Consider the following 26,251-nt stretch of genomic DNA (forward strand, 5'->3'; position numbering starts at 1 on the left):
TTGCAGACAGTACAACCCTCTTTGTTGACATGACCAGCACCCAATGCCTGCCCAGAGGATTAGCATTTGACAATAATGGGGCACAGTCCCAGTTCCTAGATGGAACACCATCAGCCCTCATCAAAGGGCAATAAAACCTCCACACCATATTCTGGGCCAAGAACATCTCTGGCCCCTAGTGAACCTGCTAAAAAGCAATGCCCAATAAATCTGCAGTTATCTGCTTTTTAATCTAGTCTGATCTGGCCTTTTGCATTGGCAGAAACTTATCGGTGAGATGTGGCCACTGTTCATTCATTGTTCCTATGTGCTTTGGACTGAGTACTATACACCTTACACATCCATGTTGAGTCCCTGGTGTGATATTTGGAGATTTGCCTTTGGGAAATAATTAGCCTCAATGAAGTCATGAGGATAGGGAATCCTATGATGGGCTTAAAGTTCTTAGGAAAAGAAACAGCAGATCTCTCTGTCTCTCTGTCTGTGTGTCTTTCTCCCCAGTTCACCTCACGAGGACACAATAAGAATGTAATGTCTCCAGTCAAGAAGAGAGTCTCACCAGAATCCAGCATCCCAAATGGAAAATTACAGATGTATTAACTCTTTGATCCAGCAATTCTACCTGCAAAATACTACTGGCATTTATAGCTGCCGAATTACAAGATGCTAAATATACAAGTTTGTTATATGTAATAAAACTTAAACTTATAAAAATAAAACTTCAGGTCTACGGTAATGGGGAACTGGTTGAATGAATAAACGGCAGTGAATTCTGCTATGCTCCAAAAAGTGTTTGAAAAGGTTTTGCCCTTGTTGATGTGGAGAAGTCACAAGAAGACACAGCTAGGTGAATAAGACAAACAAGAAAATCAAAGGGAAAAAAAGAAAATCAAAGGATACATGAAGAAAGAAGGTGTGTGTGTGTGTGTGTGTGTGTGTGTGTGTGTGTGTGTGTGAAAACCTAGTAAAAGATGTTAACACGCAGGAAAAGGCAATGTAGATTAGGAAAGGGTGTCAAAAATAAGGTTCTCTGTGAATATTTTTTCATTTAATTTTGATATTGAACTGATACAACTTAATTAAAAACTACAACTAAAATTATCCTAGACCTGAAAAACAAATCCAGCACACACCTATCAAATTGGTAATATGTTCACACAGATACACATTGGATTTATGAAAAGTCTCTGAGCGCGTGAATATCAGAAGGAGAGAGCCAGAGGACTGTGCAGGTGGCTCATTAACACCTGCAGCCAAACCTGATGGCATATGTTTGACCCCGGGAACCCACAGGGGGGAGGAAAAGAAGCATCTTCCACAAGTAGTCCTCTGATCTCCACACTGAAGCTATGGCGTTAACACATGCCTCCCCCATAAATAAATCAACAAATGAAGAGATCCAGTGAGACAGAAAAAAATATCAGTCGTCATCACTGAAACTATTAACAAGTTTCTCTCTGTGAAAGCTGATGGTTGATGGGCAGAGCATTTCCTGTCTCCTCAGTACAAACTGGTTTTCAGGGAGCTAATTGGGGAAAGCTTCCCAAGCTCCCAAGAAAGGGAGCCTTGAGTGAGCTGTCATCTTAGAGTTTCTAATCAATGTTAATTCAGACAAGATTGTGAGATGGGACTGACCATTAGAAGAACGAATGACATCTGTAAGGCAGTCAAGTAGTGCCACTCAGAGAACAGGTTGCTTACACGGGAGGAGGTAACCTCAGAGTGCAGCAGGAAGTGTGGAAGTTCATTCTTAACCCCAGACAGAGAGGTCCAGAATACAGCCATCATCGAGAAACTCCTGAAGAGTCCAGTCCTGTCCAACCCCACTATTCCCAGGCACATTGCTGTTGGGATGGCTGTAACCTGGTATGAGATTTTAGAACTGCTGCAGGTGGAGTCACACAGAGTGATCTTCATCCATGGTGGCCCTGTGTGGCAAGTGCCTCCTTTCAAAATGCCAAACAAAACGCACCTGTACCTGAGATGTATTCTAGAATGTACGTACTTGGTGATTACCCAGGCTCTTGGACCTAACTTTCAATTTACAGAATATATGTGAGAGAAAATCAAGCAGAGGTGGACAATATGGAGAAGCAATCAGATAGATACTGAGCTGGAAAATGAAGGCACTGTTTTAGATATTAAAATACCTAAGCAATGTATAATGCATAATGCGTATTCCTGACCTGGCTCCTGATTCCCAGGGAAATCTGAGTATGGTCTGAGTAATACATATGACGAAAATTTATCACCAGAGAAGACGACTACTGAAAGAAATCAGGCAGGGCTGGAATCTGGATGTTGATTATTCCGCCAAGTCATTACCAACAGAGCAGTGCGGGGGCGAGGTGAAACCTTATGAGCCAGTTAGATCCCACGAGTTCCGTCCTCACAGAGGGATCCACGAACTTCATGTGAATGTGAGTTAATCATTATGGGAATGGATTATTAAACAAGCATTTTGGCTTTCTGCTGCTTCGTCTCTTACTGGCAGTCTCTTCCGCGCATGCCCACACTCCCCTTGCTTTTCCGCCACACATGGGCAACACATGCCCCTCACTGGAAGCTGAGAGGATGCGGGCACCAGGGCTTGTACCTCCAGGGCTGGAGGTCAGAATTAGCTCCTTCCAGATTATGCAGCTTTCATTATTACCTCCGAGCAATGGAAAACAGACACGGGCAGGAAGTTTACAGCATTATGGCCGCCTTAACTTTATTTCTAAAGAAAGATCACAGGAGTGGAGAGACCCGGCAATTAAGAACTCTTGCTTCTCTTAAAGAGGATTTGAGTCAGTTCCCGGCACGGGCCTTGGAAAAGTCACAGCCGCCTGTATGTAACTCCAGCTTCAGTGGTATCCCACTCTCTGGCCTCTGTGGGCAGCTGCATTCAAGTGGGCACACAGATAATTTTTAAAATAATACAAATAAACCCTTTTTTTTAAAAAAAATAGACGCCTGTGTATAAAAAGATGTAGAAACATAATTTGAGTAGTTCTCTCTATTTAGGTGAAGTGATAGATTTAAAAATTATTTTTCATTTTTCTTTGCTTATTTCATACAACGCTTTGATTATATTCTTCCATCATTACCTCCTTCCATCCCCTCCTAAAATCCCCCACCCCAACTCCCTCCCAACTTCCTTTTTCCATTTTTTTATTGATAATCCCCAGAGACCAAGTGCTGCCCATATGTGCATGGGTCTGAGGCCATTAACTGAGGTATGGGCAACCTACTTGCAGCCATGTCCCCAAGGACAGTGACCACCCTTCCTTTCCCTCTTAGCAACCATCTGCTGCCTCCTCTCCACGGGTGTGGCCTCAAGCCCCACCCCACCCTTCACGCAGGAATTCTGAGCAGCTTGTTCTCACCCAGGTCTTCGCAGATGGTCGCAGCTACTGAGTTAGTGTGCGCAGCAGCTACATCATGTCTAGATCTCAGCGTTTCCCAGGCCGTCCTTCTTTGTCAGCTTGGACACTGTTTCTAAACACTCTTCTGGAATGTTTCTTGAGCCTTGAGTAGGGGAGGTTGATATAGGTGGTTTATCCACAACTGAGCACTTATGGGCATTTATGCTTGACCTTTTGACAAGTCTCTACATGAACCTTTTACTCACTGGGAAAGGAGGCATTTCTGATCAAAGTCGAGGGTGGCGTACGTCCTACACGTACAAACGGAAGTAGTCAGAAGGCAGATTGACGGCACAGCTAAGAACAACAGTAGGTTCCCCCCACAGTGTCAGGCACCAAACCCTTCCTGTGAAAGAGAACTCTGATGCTCTCAGACGTGGTTGACTATCCCCAAAGCTGATATTCCTCCACTGTGCACCAAGGAGTACATCAGCTAGCAGATAGGTATTGGAGCACGCAGGCTCCCGCATGAGGTAAGACCATTGGTGTCTGGCATTGTGTAAGCCAGCCAGCAGGGAGATGGTTTTCTGATCACCCAAGTTGATTTCTCTCTCTCCTCCATTCATGAGAGTAATGCCTACAGCAATAGGGTCTTCCCATCTAGTCATGGTGTGGAACCATGAGCAATTACGATAGCTTGTATTGCTTTGGGTAATCCTGGCACCTCTTGACCAGCAACTCCTAGGGAGATAGCTAATGCACAACACTCAGGCTTTTGTTTATTTACACGTGTCAACTGGGAGCAGTATTCTCTGCACATGCAAAGTACTTGTATGTGCATATGCACGTGTGTCTGTTTTTAAGACAGAAAAGTTTCTTTGTGGGTTGGAGAGATGGGTCAGCAGTTAAAAGCACTGATTGCTCTTCTAGAGGACCCGGGTTCAACTCCCAGCACCCATATGGCAGCTCACACCTGTCTGTAACTCTAGTTCCAGGGGAACCCAACACCCTCACACAGACATACACACAGGCAAAACACCAATAAACATAAAATAAAAATAATAAACTATTTTTTTTAAAAAAAAGTTTCTTTGTGTATCTCTAACTATCCTGGAACCCACACTATAGACCAGGCTGGAGATTCACCTGCCTCTGCCTCCCAAGTGCTGGGATTAAAGGCATGCGCCACCACTGCCAGGGCATATATTATATTTCTAATTAGATTACAAACTACTAGACTTCTAGAAGGCTTCTTCATACATCCTTAGTTTAAGATAAGAACCCCACTCCTCTCCCACAACCATTCCCATTTAGATTTTTAAGCCTATGTAAGGCTTATTTTTTTCATAAAGTACAGATGTTAATAGTTTCCTGTTGCTGTCATAACAAACTACTAATCATCTTGATGGCATAGAGCAATGCACATTTTTTTATCTTACAATCTGTAGATCAGAAGTTATGCTGGCTAGTTTTATTTCAACTTCATACAAGCCAGAGTTATTTGGAAAGAGGGAAGTTCCATTGAGCAAATGCCCTTACCCGAGTGGCCTATATGGAAGCCTGTGTTGCATTTTCTTGATTGATACGGATAAGGAAGGGCCTAGTTCACTGTGGCCAGCACTGCCCTTGAGCTGGTGATCCTGAAAGCTGTAGGAAGACAAGCCGGACAAGCCTGGAGGGGCACGTCAGTAAACAGCACTCTTCCACGCCTTCTGTAGTAGTTCCCAACTCCAGCTTCTTGCCTTGGCTATGTCCCTGCCCTGACTTCCGTCTGTGCTGGACCCTGGAAACACAGTAAAATAAACCCCATCTTTCACAAGTTGCTTTGGATCATGGTGTTTATTCCCAGCAAAAGAAACACCAGTCCAGACAGAAGTTGAACATGAGTCTGGTTGAATTTGATTCAGCGTATGGGCAGAGATGCTGTCTCAAATCATGAATGCATTTTCCTGCCATTCCAGCCCCTAGCTGCTGCCTGCTTTCCTGGCCCAGGGCCCTTGCCTTGCTCCTTCTCACAGCCAGCAATGGCTGATCTGCATGACAGAGCTCAGAAGTTTCTGCTGGCCTCTTCCCCCTTCAGACACGCCCAGATACTCTAGGATCCTCTCCCTTTACTGAAGCCAACTGACCAATATAACCTTAGGGACCTGACCTTTTCTCCCTCTCTCCATGTGGTGGAGTTTAACATATCTTTAAGCTTGAGGTATAGATATTAATTGTAAGCATCATTAAGGGGCCATTGTCTGGCCTCCCATGAGAGGGATGCAGTATTTTATATTGTTGCTGCTAATGTGTAGTTTCTGAATTCCTACAATACACATGTACTGTCTCCACAATAACAAAAGGCTAGTAGAAATGAATGTAGTAAGTGGTGCTATTGTGTAGTTCATGAATATGCGCCACTAGCAGGAATGAAGAAAATGCTGACTTCTATGTGGGAACAGATGCTAACGGTTTTGAAATTTCCACTGTAAGAATCATATTTCAAAACACTGTAGTTCAAACAATGTCTTTGAAAAGGCAGATGAATTACTCTGGAAAATATTATGTATCAAAACTGGCCATGGGAGCTGAAGGGATGATTTAGTGGCTCATAGCCTTTGCCCCTTTCCTGAGGACTGGAGTTCAGACTCTGGCCAGCCCCACATTCGTGCTGTGACTGATAGGCAAGCAGTCAAGGATAGAAAGGCTCTGGAGACCTCTTAAGTATGGCTTGGGGAACTCTACCAGTTCCTGACAGTGGAGATGGGAGGGGCCTGGCTCTGGGATTCTCTACCTGAAATTCTGGTTGAATTCTGAGTTCAGATTCCAAGTTGTCTCAGATTCATGAACGTGGGCAAGGTCGCTGAGTTCCAGCGTCCTGAGCAAGTGGCTCACAACCACATGTTTTTCCAGTCTCCTTCCATCTTCCAAGGGCAGTCCCTCCAAATCCCTGTGCCCACCCCATCCCACCCCATCTCAGGCACAAGCGTGTGCACGCGCATGCACACACACACACACACACACACACACACACCCTTTATCCCCACTCTCCCCAACACAAAAATAAAGAATAAATTTTTGAGTGATTCCACAACTCATGGCAAGGACACTTGGATGAAGCTTCATATGAGGCGTAGTCAGAGGAATCTCCTTGAACTGCTAGTTTATGTTCCAACTGTGTCACTGCCTAACTGGACGACCCTTGTACCCATTACCCAATCTTTCTCCGCTTCAGGTGCATTAGCGAGGAGCAGAGGAATACATGCACTTTCCTGGACGGGCTGCTGGCAATTTAGTGAGTAAGCACTTCCAGCGAGCTCAGAGCTGCACCTGGCACAGGAGTGACACTGCGGGGCCAGTCTTTAATGCTTGGGATTCTGACAGATATTTGTAGCCACCCGTTTTGGGATGGAGAATGTCTGGGATTTTTGTTAAGCTACCACCTCAAGGAAAAATGGAAGTCGCACACTGATTGCCTTTTCACCTGAGCATCCTTGAGTTGTTACCTTGAAGGTTTTGCCATTGATGTTGTTCCAAATGGCAGCATTCCCAGGAAACACCTCATAAGTACTTGCAAGACGACTAAGCACTGCTTTGAAGAGTCAACAGTTACTTAGCCAGAATCCCCAGCACGCTAAGCGATACGCTCCTCTGTGTGGGTCCAACACCTGTATCCTGGTGGAAGGAAGCGTCTGGTAATTTGTTAGGTTGGCAGCTTAAAGGCAAAGCTGAACCGCTTTCCAGGACTGTGAGAGACGGGTGTCATGTTCCGTATATACTACCCTTATTATTGTAGCATCATATTATTCCATCTGATCCCATGAGTTAAGACCAGTCAAGCACGATGTGAAATATTGTGGTCCACTGTCTAGCATGCAGTTCCCTAAAGTGGTATGTGAACCGCATAGTGCCCCAGTGAGGAAATGCAGCTCACTGCGTATGTTTACAGCTGGAAGGAAAGAAACACTGCAGAACATGTACCCCAGTGTCCCTCGAGGCAGACCCACAGCCTCACCTGACACCCCTAAGACATTTCTAAACTTTTGCAGGATTTCTTAAGACCTGAATGGGCTCTTGTCCTCTGGGAACCCCAAGACAGAGACAGCAGTGAGGAGGAGGCTAGCACAGGACCTCCGCCTTCTCCTGCACAATCTTCTCATACCTGCAGGCCATAGAGATGACAAGAACCCTCTGGAAAGCGCTACTGTGCCACCATTGCATCACGGCTCATGGCAGGAAACCCGTGTCCAGTGTGGTCAAAGGAGCTGGAGAGTCAACTATGCGATGGCACAGAAAGCCTGGCATCCAGGCCTGTCTGATCAGATTTCCAACGAGAATGTGGTCGCTGAAATCTGTGTGCGTAGGACCCAGGCAGCCCGGAGGAGAATCAAATAATGCAAGACAGAAACCGACCTGCAGGGGAAGACAAAATACGGAAAGAACGTGATTTCTTCTTCGCTGTGATGTGGTTGGGTCCCTCCCAAGACTCAGTTCTCATTTTGGCTATGTGGGGCCAGAGCTTCGCTCCCCTCTGGAAGGCACAGCATTCAAAGTTTCCTCTTGGCCACAGAGACCAGATCCTCACCGTACAGTGAACACACTGCCACTTTAATCTTATGTTTTTCCATATCTACAATCAGTAAATTTCTGTCCCTTATAAACTCCCCAATCCCTGGCATTTTGTTAGAGCATCACAGACAGACAAAGTAGGCTCTCAGTTCAAACTAACCTCTGCTAAAGATCAACCACTTAAGTAAAGACCCCGCGCTGTTGCTAAAGCAACACCAAAGCACGATGGGCAGGCCTCCGTCTTAGCCTCAAGGGCCTCCCTGTATTTTCATCGAGAAGCCCCTCGGGTTGAAATGTTGGTGCCAGTGGTCTTTTCCGAGTTCTGTGATCTCAGCACTTTCACATTTATCTCCCCAGCTCTCACACTGGGCAGCTATGAGAAAATGAACCCTGCATGGCGAATGCAGTTCAAGGGCGGAGGTAATGCAGCTACACGTCATCTTCTCGTCACTTGGATTTGTCACACGCATGGTTTATGACAAGCATTTTGCTTTTTATGACATCCATGAAAGCTTTGGGGTTATTTACTCTGTATCCAGTAAACTGACTGACTAGCCGAGGTTACCTCCGTTACCAAGACTGATTTTGTAGAAGGTTTACCAGAAGGACTGTTTGCAACCGGGAAGGGCCAGGCAGGGCAATAGGCAACACTAGAATGTAGATGACATCATATTTTTACTGAAGATTTTTAACTTGTATAAAATTTTTATTGCAGATAAAAAATGGAGGGGAAAATTTGTACTCTCCTCAACCAAGGAAATGCAGTGGCCAGCAAGCTCTTTCTCCCCAAATTTCTAAGGCCATATATACTATAAAAATTAACAATTTATGAGCTGGGCATGGTGATACACACCTTTAATCCCAGCACTGGGGAGGCACAGGCTGGCGTGCCTCTGTGAGTCTGAGATTAACATGGAATACATAGTGACTAACAGCCATAATAAATAAACAATTTAAGATTTTGAAAATTCTTTGATTCCAAATATTTAAGTGATTAGATCTTTTCCCTCCGCTCTACAGATCACTGTGTTAATAAAGAAGGAGCTAAGAGCATTGATATTTGAGGTGGCGCCATTGTATTTTGAACTGAATTGGGAATGAAGGGGAACCCAGGGAAGTGTCTTCATGGCTCTATTAGCATTCTGCCAACAGAAACATTTCCTCTTCTTGCTGTGTGGGCTCCAGGGCTGTGGCAGGGGTCTTTGATCTCATGTCCCATCCAGCATATGGTGTTACTAAGCGTAGTCAAAGTGCAAACCTTCACAGAAAATTACAGAGCCTCCGAGAAGGGATGGAGGCATTCTCCCTTTCATTTCCTTTCCTGCCGTGTTCCTGGTCTTTTGATGCAATCTGCAAGCACTTCTCAGGTATTTACAATATATACAGTCCATTACTTAACAGTGCAGAATTATTTTCATTACTGAGATTGGCAGGCTACTTCTTGCCAGGATAGAACCGGAGTTTTCTTCAGCATAAGTTTTAATGTGCTTTCCTTCTTTGGGCTCAACACACTGACACTTGACTAAGGAGACATACTACTCCAAGGAAGACATAACGTGGGGGAGCTGACACTTGTGCCCCCAAATTTTTATAAGTGTTTGAAAATTTGAAGGATGGGTTGCTAGTCCTGTAGAAGAATAGTCTTCAACAGAGTTTCAAATTCCGATGAGCTAAATTATGTTCCACAGAAGAGATGCACTTGGCTCCTTCATCTTTTAAACTGAAAGAGATCTTAGAGAGAATTGAACCCAGCTTTCTTCATTCCAGGCCAGCACTCCTACCTGGCAATGCAGTGGCCCTCTACACATATCTTTCAGTCATTAATTAAAACAATTAAGATCCCTTTGTGAAGGCAAAATGGTTTTGGTTTTTGTTTGTTTTTGTTTTGTTTTGTTTTTCAAGACAGGGTTTCTTAGTGGCTATAGAACCAGTCTTAGAACTTGATCTGTAGACCAGGTTGGCCTTGAACTCACAGAGTCCGCCTGCCTCCTGAGTGCTAGGATTAAAGGTGTGTGCCACTACCACCTGGCAAAAATGATATTTTTTAAAGTTTACTTTTCTCATTTTTATTTCTTTGTGCATGCACGCTAGCTCCCCCCTTCAACCACAAGGACTCTGAGGATCAAACTTGGGACATCAGGCTTAGTGACAAGTACCTTTAACTACTAAGCCATCCCACCTGCCCCCAAATAACAATTTTTAATGAGTTCCGTACATCTCACCGAAGAGCATGGGAGGCTATGTCTCATAGAGATCGGAAACCTAGCTTGCGATCTGTCACAGTGGATTTCTCTTTGCCTCTACATAACCATTTGCTGTGAAATATGAGCCACTCTAGTGAACCTGAACTCAGAGAAGAGGGTCCCAGAAATCTGAAAGTGCTTGGATCTTGGGAGGCTTTGAGTGTTTTCAGGGTTTCTGATTGTTGTACCCATTGGCAAAGGGAAAGAGAAAGTAAAATACCATTCAGAAAGTCTAATCAAGGACAGGAGCATCCACCTGCAACAGGTAAACACAATAGCCTGGTTCATGGCTGCCCCCTCTTCCTGACTGTCTGTGCCCTGATCTATCAGGTGTTAATTGCTTTGAGTAGTTACAGACTATCAGCGTCCAGACAGGTCTTGCTGGTGTATATACAGGCATGTGTCAATGAGCAGCTTCTTGGCGACCATCTGTAAAAACCAGAGTGTGCTTTGCCTTCACTTCCAGCAGAGCAGAGACTGTTGCAACAGTTAGCTCATGTCCCTCGTTCTTAGCATGTTTTCCTTAAAACCAGGTACTTCGCTACTTTTGCATTGCTGTACAAAATCCCCTCAAGGGAAGAACAATATTTTGCTTTGGCTCACAGCTTCACGGCACCATGGCAAGGAAGCCCTCCGTGGGAAAACAGCTCAAATCATGGTGGGTGGCTTGGTATGTTGCTGAGGCCACTCATATCATGGTAGAGTAGGAAGAAGAACAAGAGACCCAGAAGGGGGTGAGTATAACATTAAGGGGCTGACACCCCACCCCCCCACTGAAGCACTTCTGCCAGTGAGGATCAATTCTAAAAGGTCCACAGGGCTCTGCAAACAGTGCCACTAGCAAGGGAATAAGTGTCAAAAACAGGAAGCTCTGGGGGACATTTCAGCTTCAAACAATAACACTGGAGATATGAACACTTCTCACCTAATTTCCGTATGAGATTTATATTGATATCAAATATTAAATATGAAAGTGTGCTGTAAGATACCTTAATAATTTCAATTCATAAAGCAATCATGACCTGAAAAGTAGAGTAAAAAGAAAATTGGGTTTTTTTTTTCTAGCTATCTAAAGCCAGAACCTGCTAACACTTTTGTCTCTTCCTGTTTATGAAGGCTCTGACAATTCAATAGTCGTTATTGAATGTCGCCAAAATGAAGTCAAAGGGGTGACTGCCCTTTTAGATTGGCCTAGTTGTGTGTGGCTAAATAAATATTTTAATGAGGTATAGATAAAAATCTAAAATAAAAGAAGAGTGAAAAGTTATACCATAAAGTACAATCACACATTAGCTTTTTTATAAGTTACCAATATTTTCCTTTTAAAGAGATACTTTTAAACCTAGGGTATGTCTGTAGGCTACAAACTCCGCTTGATTCTCTGGAAGACAACATTATATTGATGCTATAAAATCTCAGCTACATATAAACAACTACATGCTGTAACCATAAACAGGAATGGATTTGTCTTATTTCCTAAGTCACTATGCTCACACAACACCTGCCTCTCCCTTGGGGATGGCCAGAGTAGCTACAGGTCACTGTGCCACTTGGAGATATCCATAGTCTGTTTATGCATGCTAGTTTCAAACCGTCAGGCTTCTCAGGACTGGTAGTTTTTTCTTTGACATGAAAATTCAGTGTGATATCCATCCACCTTGCAAGGGGGAAGAGTCAGGCTTGGTGCTTGCCTTTTATGATCGAAATAGCAGTTATTTTTTCAAAGGACAGAGTGTCAGTCACACTGCTTTCACCTACGGTGATGCCGGCCCCCTCGATTGCACTCACGCACAGATCTATTTCCTCCAGCTAAGCTGGGATCTTTTAGGGCGTAGGGTTTGCTTGTTTATTTAGTTTTGTTTTTTGTTTGTTTGGGTGCTCTCTCTCTCTCTCTCTCTCTCTCTCTCTCTCTTTCTCTCTCTCTCTGTGTGTGTGTGTGTGTGTGTGTGTGTGTGTGTGTGTGTGATAGGTCTTGTCCAGTCCGTTTTTCTCCTAGCAAAGGACATGCTGAAATGCAAGTTTTTAAAAACCCTAGGTCTTGTTATCTCAAGCTTCAGTCCTCAGGAGCGATAACCCAGCAATGTGCTTAGTTAGTTGATGTGGGAGGGTCTTCTGTTTATGTTGATTTCATTCGTTAATAAAGAAACTGCCTTGGCCCATTTAATGGGCCAGCCCTTAGGTGGGTGGAGTAGACAGAACAGGAAGAAGGAAGTGAGGTAGATGGCTCAGTCAGATGCCCTGCCTCTCCTCAGGGAGGCAGACACGACGAAGCTCCGGCCCAAGATGGACTTACGCTAGAATCTTCCCTGTAAGGCACCACTTCATGGTGCTACACAGATTATTAAATATGGGTTAATCAAGATGTGAGTAAGAGGCTGAAACTAATGGACCAGGCAGTGTTTAAATGAATACAGTTTGTGTGTTGTTATTTCGGGTTTTAAGCTAGCTGTGCGGGAGCCAGGCAGCCGGGAGCAGGGCGGCGGGAACGTGGCCCACAGCTCCACACTACAGTTAGTAAAGTCTCTGGTCCTATTCTGCAATGTGAGCCCAATATCCTGTGCTTTTAACATCTCATCTGCTAAATGACAATGGATAATAGTTCCTCCATAACAAGATAGTTATGGAAACATGGGAGTTATTTTATGTATGGTACTCAGCTCATCCCTGGCCTTCCAGAAGTCCTACTTACTATTATTATTGTAACAGGTTGAGCAGCCCTAATATTAAAATGTCCTAAGTGAGGCCGGAGAGACAGCTCAGTGATTGAGAGCACTTACTACTATTGCAGAGGACCCGAGATCAGTTCCCATCACCCACATAGCGGTTCACAACCATCCAGAACTGCCGCTTCAGGAAACCCCACACCCTCTTCTGGCTTCCACAGCATCCCAGCGCATGGTGCACACACAGGCTTGCAAACAAAACACCCACACAGAAAATAAAAATAAATACCTTTCAAAAAGTTCTCTAAGTACTCTAAAGTCATGTTGATGTTTTAAAAAAATGTTTTAAGTTAGAGCACTTCAAATTCTGGACTTAAGAATGCTCAAAGGGCAATGCCATCTATGCCAGTATCCACATAGGCTCAACGTTCACACATGTGTGCACACACACATACTCTCTAAAACCTGAAACACTTGTGGTCTCAAGAACTTTCAATGACTGATCTTTGGTCTTTGCGATTGGCACATCAGCCATAAGGAAGTGATTTAAAGTTATTGTCTGAGCCGGGCGGTGGTGGTGCTTGCCTTTAATCCCAGCACTAGGGAGGCAGAGGCAGGCGGATCTCTGAGTTCAAGGCCAGCCTGGTCTACAAGAGCTAGTTCCAGGACAGGCTCTAGAAACTATAGGGAAACCCTGTCTCGAAAAACCAAAAAAAAAAAAAATAATAATAAAGTTATTGTCTGGTCTCAACCTGGGGTGTGCCTTTTAAAAAAATCATATAGTGAGCTCACAAACACACACTGTGACTTTGTCACCCAGACATTCTGGTCTTTAGCCAGATACCTGCACTGCTGTTGTGTCCCAAAGGGGAAAATGGCACCTTGGCAGATGCTCTGTAAACCAGTGACTCCCTTATTCACATTCCAGACCAGCTCTTCGGGACAGGAAATTTGTTTTTCAGACTGGGGAATCAGAGAAAGCTCTTTTAGAGGGTGAAAGCCAACTTCGGGGAGGGTCATTTGATAACATGGTAAGGGACCACAGGGAACTCTCTGGTTTCCTACTGTGTATGTCAGGGGCCACACGGTCTATCTGGGGTTGGCTCACACATAGTGAGGAAACAGCTGCCGGCTCTGCTGGCTGCTCTGGGTAAAATCCAGGGCGCTGCTCCAGCAGGCTTGGCTGCTTCCATGTCCTGATCTTCCCACCCCCATCCCCTCGCCAGAGGAGCCTTGGCCAGAACGCTCTCCTTAACCCATCCTGCACCCTAGCTGTTCCTCAACCAACTCAGTCCAGCTCCAGGAGCTGCTGAAGACACAGCCCGGGTCCCTCATTCCTTTATATGGAAAGTTTAGTGGGAACCACAGGTTTCTGGGGAAAACACCTGTGTATATACTTGGCAAACCCAAGAAGACCCCATGCTGGGGGAAGAGCATCTGAGGATCCTTGTAGCACACACATGTGCCCTGGGACCAGCCTGATTCATCTGCCTGTATCCACTGCTTAAGATTTTGAGGTGCAAGAATTGAGCAAGGTCCCCTGCTGAAATTCCTTCCAGAATTTCCAGCTGTGATTATGTCAATTAACCATAACAGATAGTTGACTCTCCCAGAACCTGATCGGGGTGGAATCCATTCATTAACAAAACGTTTATAGTTAGGAGACAGTCATTTCTATGGAGACAGCCAGGCCTTTGCCTGTTCTACAGAGGTTTTTCCTAGAAACTTGGGCCTAGCGACATTGGAATAAAGGAGAATTCACACTCTCTAAAAAGGGCTTTCTTCATGTTCCTGTAATTTTGCCTCTTGTTCTTTCTCAAACATGTACTTTCTCCCCAGTTCCCACTCCCTATGTGCTCCATGGGATCAGACCTGTCTGATAGTCAAAGAGTCTAGAAGCAGTGATAAAGGAAGCCCCAGGCACCCAGCTCCCTGTGCAGTTCTCATCCCCTGTGTTTCCAGAATTTTCTTGGGTGGATCCTATTGTAAACACCAGCCCTGTCTCAAGATTCCTTTCATACATCTGTCTCTTGGACTTCCCTTGGCTAACTAGACTATTCGCCGTTTGGTCTGACAAGCTTGATAGAACAAGACCAAAAAAAAAAAAAAAAAAAAAAAAAAAAAAAAGGACAAGAAATCCCAAAGGTACATCCCTGTGAAGACCTGATACCCTGATACTCTGGTCTTAAGAGGAGGGGCACTAACAGAAGAAAACTGAGACATGTCAAAGGCATGGGGATATAGGGATGAGCCCATTTTGCCACACTCTGAAGGTGATGCTGACTGTATAGTTTCATCCATGTCCAAGGTTATGTTGCACAAGTATCCTGGTCAAATGCTAGATCCACACTTGCCAACCAAGGACCTAGCAAAAGATAACCAGGTAGACATTTTCTACTTTATTTATTCAGGTTGAGATTATTTTTTTCTTGCTACAACGTGTAGTGTGATATCTACTGTCTGGTAAAATCTGTCAAGGAGATGAAAGGAGCAACTGCTTCCAGACTTTCTGTGAGCCAGTGCTGTGCGGTGCGGCTGAAGAACCAGCCAGTACATCTCACCCGAGATGCAGGTAGAGCCGAAGCTTCCTGCATTCCTGCACATCTTTTCAGGCTTCCCCTCCTACATCAGCAGCAGCCCACCACCAAGTAGGTGATACCCTCAGCTCTGAAGCCCAGCTCAGGCTTCCCAGAGCATCCTGGGGCTCTTGCTGGAGTTGTCACAGCTCCACCTGTCAGTTCTCACTTCTGGGTACCAACAAGGCTGCTTGATCAGCAGCCTCCCCCATTACCCGCTGCTTGGAAAGCCATGCAGCCTGAGGTTGGCTTTACAAGTGGATGATTTTTTTTTAAATATTTATTTATTTATTATGTATACAGTTAGCCAGAAGAGGGCAGCAGACCTCATTACAGATGGTTGTGAGCCTCCATGTGGTTGCTGGGAATTGAACTCAGAACCTTTGGAAGAGCAGGCAATGCTCTTAACCACTGAGCCATCTCTCCAGCCCCATGGATGATATTTTTTAAAAAATCAGAGCAATTCAGCAGCCTCCCCAGCATCCTGTGGTCTAGCTCTGTATCTTAGCTCTGTATCTTCTCATTCCCTTCCAGACAGGGAGTTCTCACAGCTGCTTTTCCACCGTGCACAATAGCAGCCGGTTCTCCAAGAAAAAGTGGTTTTGGAGTTGTTACAGCTCTTTGCTATGGAGGTGAGTGTTGTGGCTGTGGTGATTGGGGTTCAAATTCATGATAATTCCTGAAGGAGAAATGTTATCAGAAAATAAAGCAAACCCACGAGCACACCGGATTACAGAAATATCAATTTACTCTGAATTATTTAAACACTTCTAAAGTTGACCTTAGGTTGCATGCTTTTCAAGAAGGAACACTTGTTTCTGAGGAGGAATCTGAATGCTGTGTACTTTATCCCCTTTATCTGTAGATTCCAAAATATTCCTCCTTGCTGTAACTGGATTGAGGAGGCCAGTCACAGGTACCATCAGAAACGGTGCAAACTCACTTGAAAATATGTTGCATTATATCCATTGTGTTAACTACATATAGCAGATGGGTTGCTCCAATAAAGCAGAATGGAATAGAAGAATAATTGTCTTCTGGCACAATGCTTGCTCTCTCTGGGTGATGTTGCTTTATTGGCAATCCAGGCTACTACTGGAGATATTTGACATTGGATGCGGGTGCACATGTATGTGTGTGTGTGTGTGTGTGTGTGTGTGTGTGTGAGTGTGAGTGTACTATCTTCAGATATAGTACAACTCTGTCAGTCTTGCTTAGAGGTATCTGTAAGGGAAGTTATGTGATTCATCCATACTCCAGGGCCATATGGACAAACCCTTACCTTTGCTTATCCTGGCTCTCTGATTTTCTGAAGAAGGAACAGAGAAGAAATGGGTTTATGCAAAACATTCCCTGCTCCACACCAGGCATTTCTCAGCTTCTAAAACATTCTCTATTTTAGATAGGAGATGGGAACTTTGAAGCAGCTTCATCCCAGGCATCTTTGGGGGTGGTTCAACCTAAAAGTCCACAGCATTCGGGCACCGTTTTCTCTGAAAACTCCTTATGATCCATGTTCCTGGCAAGGACAGTGTCTTTGGCCAAGGTCAGCCTACCTAAAAAGGTATATACAACATTGTCCAAGCACAGGTCCTCCCCGTTCCAGCAGCCACACTCACCGAAGTCAGTAGTAGGGAGTTTGGGGCGGTCACAATAACTAAAAAATAAACTTCATATTTCATTTTAATAAAGCAGACACCTGTGTCTCAAGTTTGCCTTTTATTTGAAATGAATAACTGTAAACTGGATGTACTTCCTTAGGGTCTCACCATTTTTTCTCCAACACCCATCTCCTGGCAAAGTTGAGGTCACCGCCTAACCATGAAGTCTTCACTGACCATGCTGCCAGTTTCATGCCTCCATCACTCCCCTTGGTAGATGGCTCAACAAGACAATGGCATGCTGGAGTTACTAAAATCCTTCGAATCTTTGCAGATTTCTCCCCCTCGCTGGCTCATTTTCTTATTTGACCTGTCAGGACACCTCCCTTCCCATTGGATGGTCAGCCTCCTGAAGTGAGGCTATGTACTCTGATTTTCCACATTGGGAGCAGAGAGTAAAACCTAAAAACCAGCAGTTTCTGAACACCTTGAGGGAAGGGCTGTTTTCAAAAAGTTGGTTTGCATAAACAAATAACAAGCAACGGTAGTGGCTATCTCTTGCTTGCTTTTATTCGTCATGAACTGCTCCTAAACGGAACCGTCGATAAAATGGTTACCTATTCTGTATCGTTAATAAATGTTATTATTTTTCCCCCGATGAACCCAGGCCTGAGCAAATTGGAGCCTGAAAACTTTCAAGATCGCTGCACGCTCAGGCACAAAGCAGAAGGGCCCTTCAGGAAACAATTTCCCAGGAATCTGTGCAGGTTATTGTATACAGGCACACGATCAGGGCCTACTTCAAGGGCTTTAAGACTGCAGGACAATTAATCGGACCGAATCGCCAAATCTGGCCCTGACACAATCACTGTGGCGTCCCACTTAAACTTGCTTCATGGGCTTTCCCACAGCGGGATCCAGCAGATATTCAGTTTAGAAACCGGAAAGGGACAGAGGCTCTCCTTTGACTCTAGTAAAAGGACAACAGAAACACAAACACTTTCAAAGGACTGAGCTGGCGTCTTCTGACAATAGTCCATCGAAGGCCTTCCGCAGGCAACCTTAGGTTCCCCCAGACTAGGAGGAGAATGCTGGGGAAATTGGTGCTGCCTCAACCTCCCGTAGGGTGGCACCGGGAAGAGTAGGTTAAATGGATAAAAGGAGGCGCGCTCCCTCTGCTCCGAAGCCGCCGGTGAACTGGCCTAAAATAAAAAGGTCTCTGTCTGCAATCCCCGTTTGCTTGCCCGGTAATCCACCCCCGCCCCCAGCCCGCGCGCCGACCCGTACAGCTGTTTTTAATCCCTACTTTTCTCACTTGGCGTCCGGGCTGGGGCTGACCAGACGCGGAGCCACTTAGTGTTTCCTCCTCCCCCAGCCAGGGTCTGTCCTGCCTCCGCCGTCTCCTCTTTCTCCGCCTGCATCCCCCGGGGGGCAGAGTGTGGGAAGAACGAATTTCCGCCGGGTTTGCTCGCTCCTTGCCGACGTGGGTCCCTTCCGGACGCAGCCTGCGCGGCCCCCAGGCTGCCCACTCCGACTGCGCTCCGAGTCCCCCCGGACCGCCGAACGAGCAGGCGCCGGAGACGCAGGCCTATCGGCCGGTGCTCAGCAGCCAAGCCGCACCCCAGCAGCTCTTGGAAGGGATCCCGCCTGCAGTGGGGGAATCCGCTTGGCGGGGAGAATCCGCGCCAGGGAATCCAGCTCTCCGGAGTCCAGAGCAAACAAAAAGCACCAACTCTTGCTCGCTCCTCCCGCCCCCGACGCGCATCCGAAGAAACAGTTTTCTGCAGAAATGCAACAAGTAGCACCCGGGACTCGCCGAGCGCCCAGCGCCTCCTGATTTGGCTCCCCTAAGCCCGCCTGCGGAGACCCGGGCCAGTTACCCGGACAAAGGGCGGAGGAAGGGTTGGACCGAGCAGCAGAGACGTCCCAAAGAGGCCTTTTAGCGACTCTGGCCCGGCTGAGGGGAATGCAGAGGAGACACCGATCTGGCCGGCCCAGAGGACCATCCGGCCGCAGGGCGCTGGGCGGGCGGCGATGGAGGGTGTCGGCGCCGTGCGCTTCTGGCTCATGGTGTGCGGCTGCCTGGCGTTCCCGCCGCGGGCCGAGTCCGTGTGCCCCGAGCGCTGCGACTGCCAGCACCCCCAGCATCTCCTGTGCACCAACAGGGGGCTCCGCGCGGTGCCCAAGACCAGTTCGCTGCCTAGTCCCCAGGACGTGCTCACCTATAGCTTAGGCGGCAACTTCATCACTAACATCACGGCCTTCGACTTTCACCGCCTGGGGCAGCTCAAACGGCTGGACCTGCAGTACAACCAGATTCGCTCCCTCCACCCCAAGACCTTCGAGAAGCTCTCGCGCCTGGAGGAGCTGTACCTGGGGAACAACCTCTTGCAGGCGTTCGCTCCTGGCACGTTGGCTCCGCTACGCAAGTTGCGAATCCTTTACGCCAATGGTAATGAAATTGGCCGCCTTAGCCGCGGCTCCTTCGAGGGCCTGGAGAGTCTAGTCAAGCTACGGCTGGACGGGAACGTGCTGGGAGCATTGCCAGACGCAGTCTTCGCTCCTCTGGGCAACCTGCTCTATCTACATCTGGAGTCTAACCGGATCCGCTTTTTGGGCAAGAATGCCTTCACTCAGCTGGGCAAGCTTCGATTCCTCAACCTCTCTGCCAACGAGCTGCAACCTTCCCTGCGCCATGCGGCCACCTTCGTCCCGCTGCGCTCCCTCTCCACTCTCATCCTCTCCTCCAACAACCTGCAGCACCTCGGCCCCCGCGTCTTCCAGCACCTGCCACGCCTTGGCCTGCTCTCCCTCAGTGGCAACCAGCTCACACAGCTTGCGCCAGAGGCCTTTTGGGGCCTGGAGGCCCTGCGCGAACTGCACCTGGAAGGCAACCGGCTGAGCCAGCTTCCCCTGGCACTGCTGGAGCCTCTGCACAGCTTGGAGGCCCTAGATCTGAGTGGCAATGAGCTGTCTGCTCTGCACCCCGCCACCTTTGGCCACCAGGCTCGGCTGCGTGAGCTCAGCCTGCGCGACAACGCTCTCAGAGCTCTTTCTGGAGACATCTTCGCTGCCAGCCCGGCTCTCTACCGCCTAGATCTAGACGGCAACGGTTGGACCTGCGATTGCCGGTTGCGGGGTCTGAAGCGCTGGATGGGCGACTGGCATTCTCAGGGGCGCCTTCTTACCGTCTTCGTTCAGTGTCGCCACCCCCCGGCCTTGCGGGGCAAGTACTTGGATTACCTGGATGACCAACTTCTGCAGAATGGGTCTTGCGTGGATCCCTCACCTTCGCCTACAGCAGGCAGCAGGCAGTGGTCTCTATCCACAGCTACGGGGGAGGGGATGACGTCCCCTGCAGGGGGTCTCGCGCAGGAGCTGCCACCGCAGCCCCAGCCCCAGCAGCGGGGGAGACTTCTACCAGGAGTGGCCTGGGGCGGGGCTGCCAAAGAGCTCATGGGCAACCGCAGCTCACTAAGGTTGAACCGGCGGGGTCCAGGCCTGCAGCGTCAGGGCCTCTCTACCGCTGCTGTTTCGGGCCCTGCCCCACAGTCCCTGGACCTGCAAGAGAAGCCTGAGCGAGGTCGTCCCACCCGTGCCAATCTTGCCCAGGCTGAGCCCACCCCGACGGCGGAGCCCGCCTCAGGGACACCATCTGCCAGAGACAGCTGGCAGCGCGCAGCAAAGCAGCGCCTAGCCTCGGAGCAGCAAGAGCGCGTAGTCGCGTCCGACGGTGGGGTCGGCTTGCCACCGCTGGTATCCGACCCCTGTGACTTCAACAAGTTCATTCTGTGCAACCTGACGGTGGAGGCGGTGAGCGCCAACAGCGCCTCGGTGCGCTGGGCGGTTCGCGAGCACCGCAGTCCCCGGCCGCAGGGCGGCGCACGCTTCCGCCTGCTCTTTGACCGCTTTGGCCAGCAGCCCAAGTTCCAGCGCTTCGTCTACCTGCCCGAGCGCAGCGACTCGGCCACGCTGCACGAGCTGCGCGGAGACACTCCTTACCTAGTGTGCGTGGAGGGCGTGCTCGGGGGCAGAGTTTGTCCCGTGGCCCCCAGGGACCACTGTGCCGGCTTGGTAACCCTGCCAGAGGCAGGAGGTCGAGGCGGCGTCGACTACCAGCTCCTGACCTTGGTCTTGCTGGCTGTCAACGCACTGCTGGTGCTCCTGGCTCTGGCGGCCTGGGGATCACGGTGGCTGCGGAGAAAGCTGCGTGCCAGGAGGAAGGGAGGGGCCCCGGTCCACGTTCGCCACATGTACTCCACCCGACGGCCACTGCGCTCTATGGGCACTGGTGTGTCTGCGGACTTCTCGGGCTTCCAGTCGCACCGGCCCCGCACCACCGTGTGCGCACTCAGCGAGGCAGACCTCATTGAGTTTCCCTGCGACCGCTTCATGGACAGCACCAGCGGTGGGGCCGGTGGCAGCTTGAGGCGGGAGGACCACCTCTTGCAAAGATTTGCTGACTAGGTTTAGTGCCTCCACGCGGAAACCATCTCAATGGCCTTGAGGAGCCTCTCTCCGTGACTCCATGCCATCTCAGAGGAAGACTTTCTTTTTTTAGACCTTTCTCCCTATGTGCATTTGCTGAAGCCAAGTGGCACAGAAAGTGAATCCGACACCACCCTTCACATCCCAATATTCACAAAGCAAATGGATGGGTGTTGGTTGTCAAACCCAAGAGCAGGGACAAGTGAACGCTGGGGTAAAGGTGGGAACCCTTGGCATATCTAGGGCATGGCTCCTGTGGCAATGCAGCATAGTAGCCTGGCCGGCCTTGGGCTAGAAAGGGTGCTTTATGCTCCTACTATGACAAAGAGACTCTGGTTTGTACATTTGTTTGCTCTGTAGTAGGGTTCTGCTCCCAGTTAAGAAAAGGGGGACTTGTCACCATCACAAAGGGGTCCAGCAACCGCCCCCACCAATCTGGTGGTCTTTGCCGAGATGGGCAGGGTAAATAGGTACCACACTCACCCAGGAACCCTTTTCTGTTGGCTGGTAGAGCACCCAGAAAGCCTTAGGTTTAAAACAACCAGATGCTACCTTTTTCAACAATATGAAGAGCATTTAACAAACAGACCAATAAACTCAGACTCTTGGTTGAACTGGATCCCTTCTACTGTTTATCCTATACAGGATGCGACCTTTTGCTGACTTTTGGGTTACTGAGATTGTTCTCAGGAGAAGGCTGCATGCAATACTTCTCCACCAGGCTTGCTCCTGTGGTTTTAATTTTATTTTTAAAATCTGCATATGGAAAAGAATTGAATGCCAGATTTGATTTTAAAAATGCACTATGCATGAAACTGATGACTCCCTAGGGCACTCTGGCCTTCCAGGTCCCTTGCCACGATTCTGATAGCTTGTCTAGATGGGAGCCAGTGAGACTTATTTCTCACTGCATTTCGTCAGCGTCCCGCCCTTCTTGACAGCACCTGGCTCTGAGTTGCACAGCTAGGCAATGCACATAAGGTAATTGCCAGGCTGGGGACTGAGTGCAGTGGTGGTGTTTGCTTACGAGGCTCTATGTCCATCCCAATACCACAAAACGAAGCAATGGGTGATGTGTGTTAGTGGGATATTTTCTGCCCACATTATGATAGAAGATAAGAAGAAATTGTGGGAAACAAATGTGAAAAAGATACAGTAATGAGTATCTGTTTCTACTAAACCCATGATCATGAGTACTTAACCCTCACTGTGAAATAGTTATATATTTTACAAATTAATTCCTTCAGTAGCCAGTGTTTTACTGTGTTATTAAATCTTATCTTTCAGTAGTAGTTGCAATGTTTTTCATTTTTTTATTTTAGGATTAATCTCCTATATTTGTTTAGTTGTGTTTTAACTGTTTGGGATACTTTTCTTCCCTGATATTTATGAAGTCTGTGTTTATATTAAATGTAGTGGTTGGGTTCACATTAATAATTCGTGTGTGGTCCAAGTACACTTACTAAGAGGGTGTACACTGTGGTTACAGCCAGTGTGGTTATGGATTTATTAGCAGTGGGGTACTGTTCAGGTCAGCCAGTTCAAGGTGCTATGGCTAACAGTGACTCCTCTGTTCCAGGCCTTGGGCCCCTGAGGGTCCCAATGACTCAGGGAATCCATCACAGTTCAGGGCCCTTCAACCCACTCACTCTATGTTTGGCCTACACGAGCCATGCCTGCCTTGTCCCAGCAGCTGAGGCCCCAGGGGTCTAAATGAGCTGGTCTTTGTTTATGTCCGGATGAGTAAATGTCCAGACCACTTAAGCCACAGCTGCTCTTCTGGCAGTCTTATCTGCAGGGCCCAAACTTAATAAACCACAGGAAATAGACTGTCATTCTGTGTTTGTTGCCAGGCCTTGTTTTAGATTCCGAGCGTATGGTACGTGGGAGGTGGGAGGTGGCGTTGTTTGCTCTTGTTTTCAACCTGCAGGCTATCTGGCACCTTCTGTATAGCTCACAATTTTTCATGCACAGCAAGTTACATCTCTTAGTTGTTTCTTTTATGCAGTGTAAAACCGAGGCCCATTGAAAGTCTGGGGATTAAAAACAAAACAAAACAAAACAAAATACTGATTGGATCTACCACCTGCCTTTTTCAACTGTAGAATATCCCCCAAAATGGTTAAGGCCTGTATTTAAAATAGTTTCACTGAAAAGTCTTTCAGTGAGAATTAATAAATGTTATACACTGTTATGTTCAATTATGTCAATAAACCCACATACTAATGGAGATGTCTTGTTGGAACTTCCAAATATTTTGATGCATGTTTAAAATGATAGGATGAGCTTTTCAACAGCAGGTTTCACTCATATAAATGAAATATAAGATTGATATCTATGAGGGTTCTTTTTATTATTTTCCTTTTCATAAAGAGTATGGACTGTATCTTAAAGAAATGATTGTATACAGAAGTTTCTGTCCCACCAAGTCCCACAACCATTCAGTCCCATAGAAACACACAGAGGCATATATTAATTACAAACTGTTTGGCCTATTAGCTCAGTCTTATTACTGACTAGCTCTTGCAACTTAAATTAGCCCATAATTCTTGTCTGTGTTTAGCCACATAGCTTGGTACCTTTTCTCAGTAAGGCATTTTCATCTTGCTTCCTCTGTGTCTGGCTGGTGACTGACTCTGTTTTTCCTCTTCCCAGAATTCTCCTAGTCTGGTTGCCCCCCCATACTTCCTCCCTAGGTACTAGCCAATACTTGTTTTATTAAACCAATAGGAACGACAAATCTTTACAGTGTACAAGAACATTATCCCGTAGTAAATGATTGTGTGAGTTTATATGTAAAGAGACATGAACACTGCTCTAAAACTAAATGGCCAGCCCAGAGTAAAATGTTGCCAAATGCCAATGGCAGTAAGGTGGCTAGGTCCTACCTAACAGCTACACCAGCTGGATTTCATGAATATAGATTTATGGACTTTTTCTTTTTTTCCCCATTTACAGCGTTTGTGAAAAGATAAAATTCCTGACGAAAGAGAATTGCCTTTGTATGAGTTAGCAGTATTAAATCCCGAAACCACAGTTAGGTCTGGCTCAGTGTAAACCTCACACAATGCAGGCTGCTTCTGCAAGGTGGTGAGTGTGGCCAGGGCAGCTGCATTCATTTGCCACACCTGGTTTTCACCAAAGCCCAACAACAATGAGCCGCTACTATGTGTTAAAGAGTCATTTAAAGCAGACGTTGGACTGTTTGTAGTTCATCACTCCTGCTTCTCTTTTAAGAGTTGGAGATAAATGACAGCCAAACATTTGAATGCCAGAGATTTATTCAAACCTCCAGACTGTGGTCCAAGGTGAAGACCGTCACCATCTTAATAGAATTATAGTGTGAAAGTCCATGACAAGGACACGTGATGCAGGCTCATGGCCATTAGAGGGTCACCACTGTCCCCCGCCCCCATTCTCTACGGTCATCCACTTCTGCATCAGTTGAGGTGGACATCCTGAGTTCCGACTGTACAGAGCAACTGCTACTTAGCAGCAGCCAGCAGGGGCTTTGCCAGCAGGTGCTCAAGTACATCCTTACTATCTGGGTTCTCTTGCAGGAAACGGCACATTGCGTGATGCTGCTTAGAATTTCAGGGCCTAGGCATTTCTGCCTAAACACAATTGGAAAATTCGATAATAGGATAAAAGCTATCTATCCCTGCCCCTGCCCCTTGGGACTCTTCGACAATTTGATGTAGAATGATAGTAATTGAAATACTTTCTCATAATTTAGAAAGGGGGGTGAGTTTAATAGTCAGGAAATGTTTTGTGTTTATGAAATGCTTGGCATAATTTGCCTCATCCTTCAGATGAAAATTTAGGGTGCAGAGGCAGCTCGATTTTACAGTGGCTCCCTTTTATGTCCCTTCCTCCACAGCCTACCCAGGATCCTTTTCCTCTCAGGTGGCTTAAACATTTACTTTTCATGCTTTTCTTCTGAGGGATTTTTAGGCCATTTCATCCTTAGTAAAAGGCGGGGCAAATAATGTTCTTCATGTTGCCCAAGGAAACTGAGATATTTGGAGGTTCCGCTTAAGCATTAGTGGATTGATTACTGAAATAACTGTGAGAGACTAAGTAGAAAAGCCGTACACTGGCTGCTTTATCTTGAAACAGAGTACCTGATCATCCGAGAGCGTTCCAGCCACGGTGGGGTGATTTGTCCTTTGCACGGTACTATGGCTCTGTGATTTGACCGTGGAGACAGGGATTGGCTGTCATGTCCATTGATCCCAGCATGCCCTGACTGTGTAATCAGGCAGCATTTCTTCCAGACTGCTGAGCTGTCTGGTGCTAGCTCTGTGCCTCGGCCTGTGCTGAGACAGGGGAATACCACTGTGAACCGAGAGCGGCTGCAGCTGTGAAGAACTCGTTCCCCTTTCCAGATTACGGTTTCAGGTGAAGTCGTGCTCGCCCTCACCCTGTAGCTGATGTCACACTTAACCATTAGCACACGTCCACTGTGGCATGCGAAAACTCACCCTGTAGCTGATGTCACACTTAGCTCTTAGCACACGTCCACTGTTTTTGCTTCAGGCCGCCGCCCTCTGAGTCCCTCATCTCCCAGTCACGTATCCTCCCGAGGATTTTCACTTTCGGAGAGTAAAATACCTCTCAATAACAGCACCCACGTTACCTCGTCTCAGCAAGTAAACAAAACTGCAATGTTTGTTTCTAGCCCGAAATGTCTCCATTGGAAATATTCCCCTATTTATATCCCTAAGCCCTGTCCTCAGACCTAACTGATGTGTTACTTTCTGGTCCAAGCTTAGACACCCT

At 47.1% G+C, this 26,251-nt stretch overlaps 1 protein-coding gene across 1 annotated transcript; it reads left to right on the forward strand.

The window, feature by feature from the left end:
- Positions 1-18,364: 18,364 nt before the first annotated feature.
- Positions 18,365-23,699, forward strand: Tril (TLR4 interactor with leucine rich repeats). The gene has a single exon (XM_038319624.2). It carries the CDS (start codon positions 19,016-19,018, stop codon positions 21,446-21,448), a length of 2,433 nt encoding a protein of 810 aa, XP_038175552.1. The 5' UTR covers positions 18,365-19,015; the 3' UTR covers positions 21,449-23,699.
- The last annotated feature ends 2,552 nt before the right edge of the window (positions 23,700-26,251 follow it).

This window comes from Arvicola amphibius, chromosome 2 (assembly GCF_903992535.2).
Source record: "Arvicola amphibius chromosome 2, mArvAmp1.2, whole genome shotgun sequence".
NCBI lineage: Eukaryota > Metazoa > Chordata > Mammalia > Rodentia > Cricetidae > Arvicola > Arvicola amphibius.

Coding starts and splice junctions, on each gene's coding strand:
- Tril (XM_038319624.2), top strand. CDS start 19,016: ATGGAGGGTGTCGGCGCCGTGCGCTTCTGGCTCATGGTGTGCGGCTGC.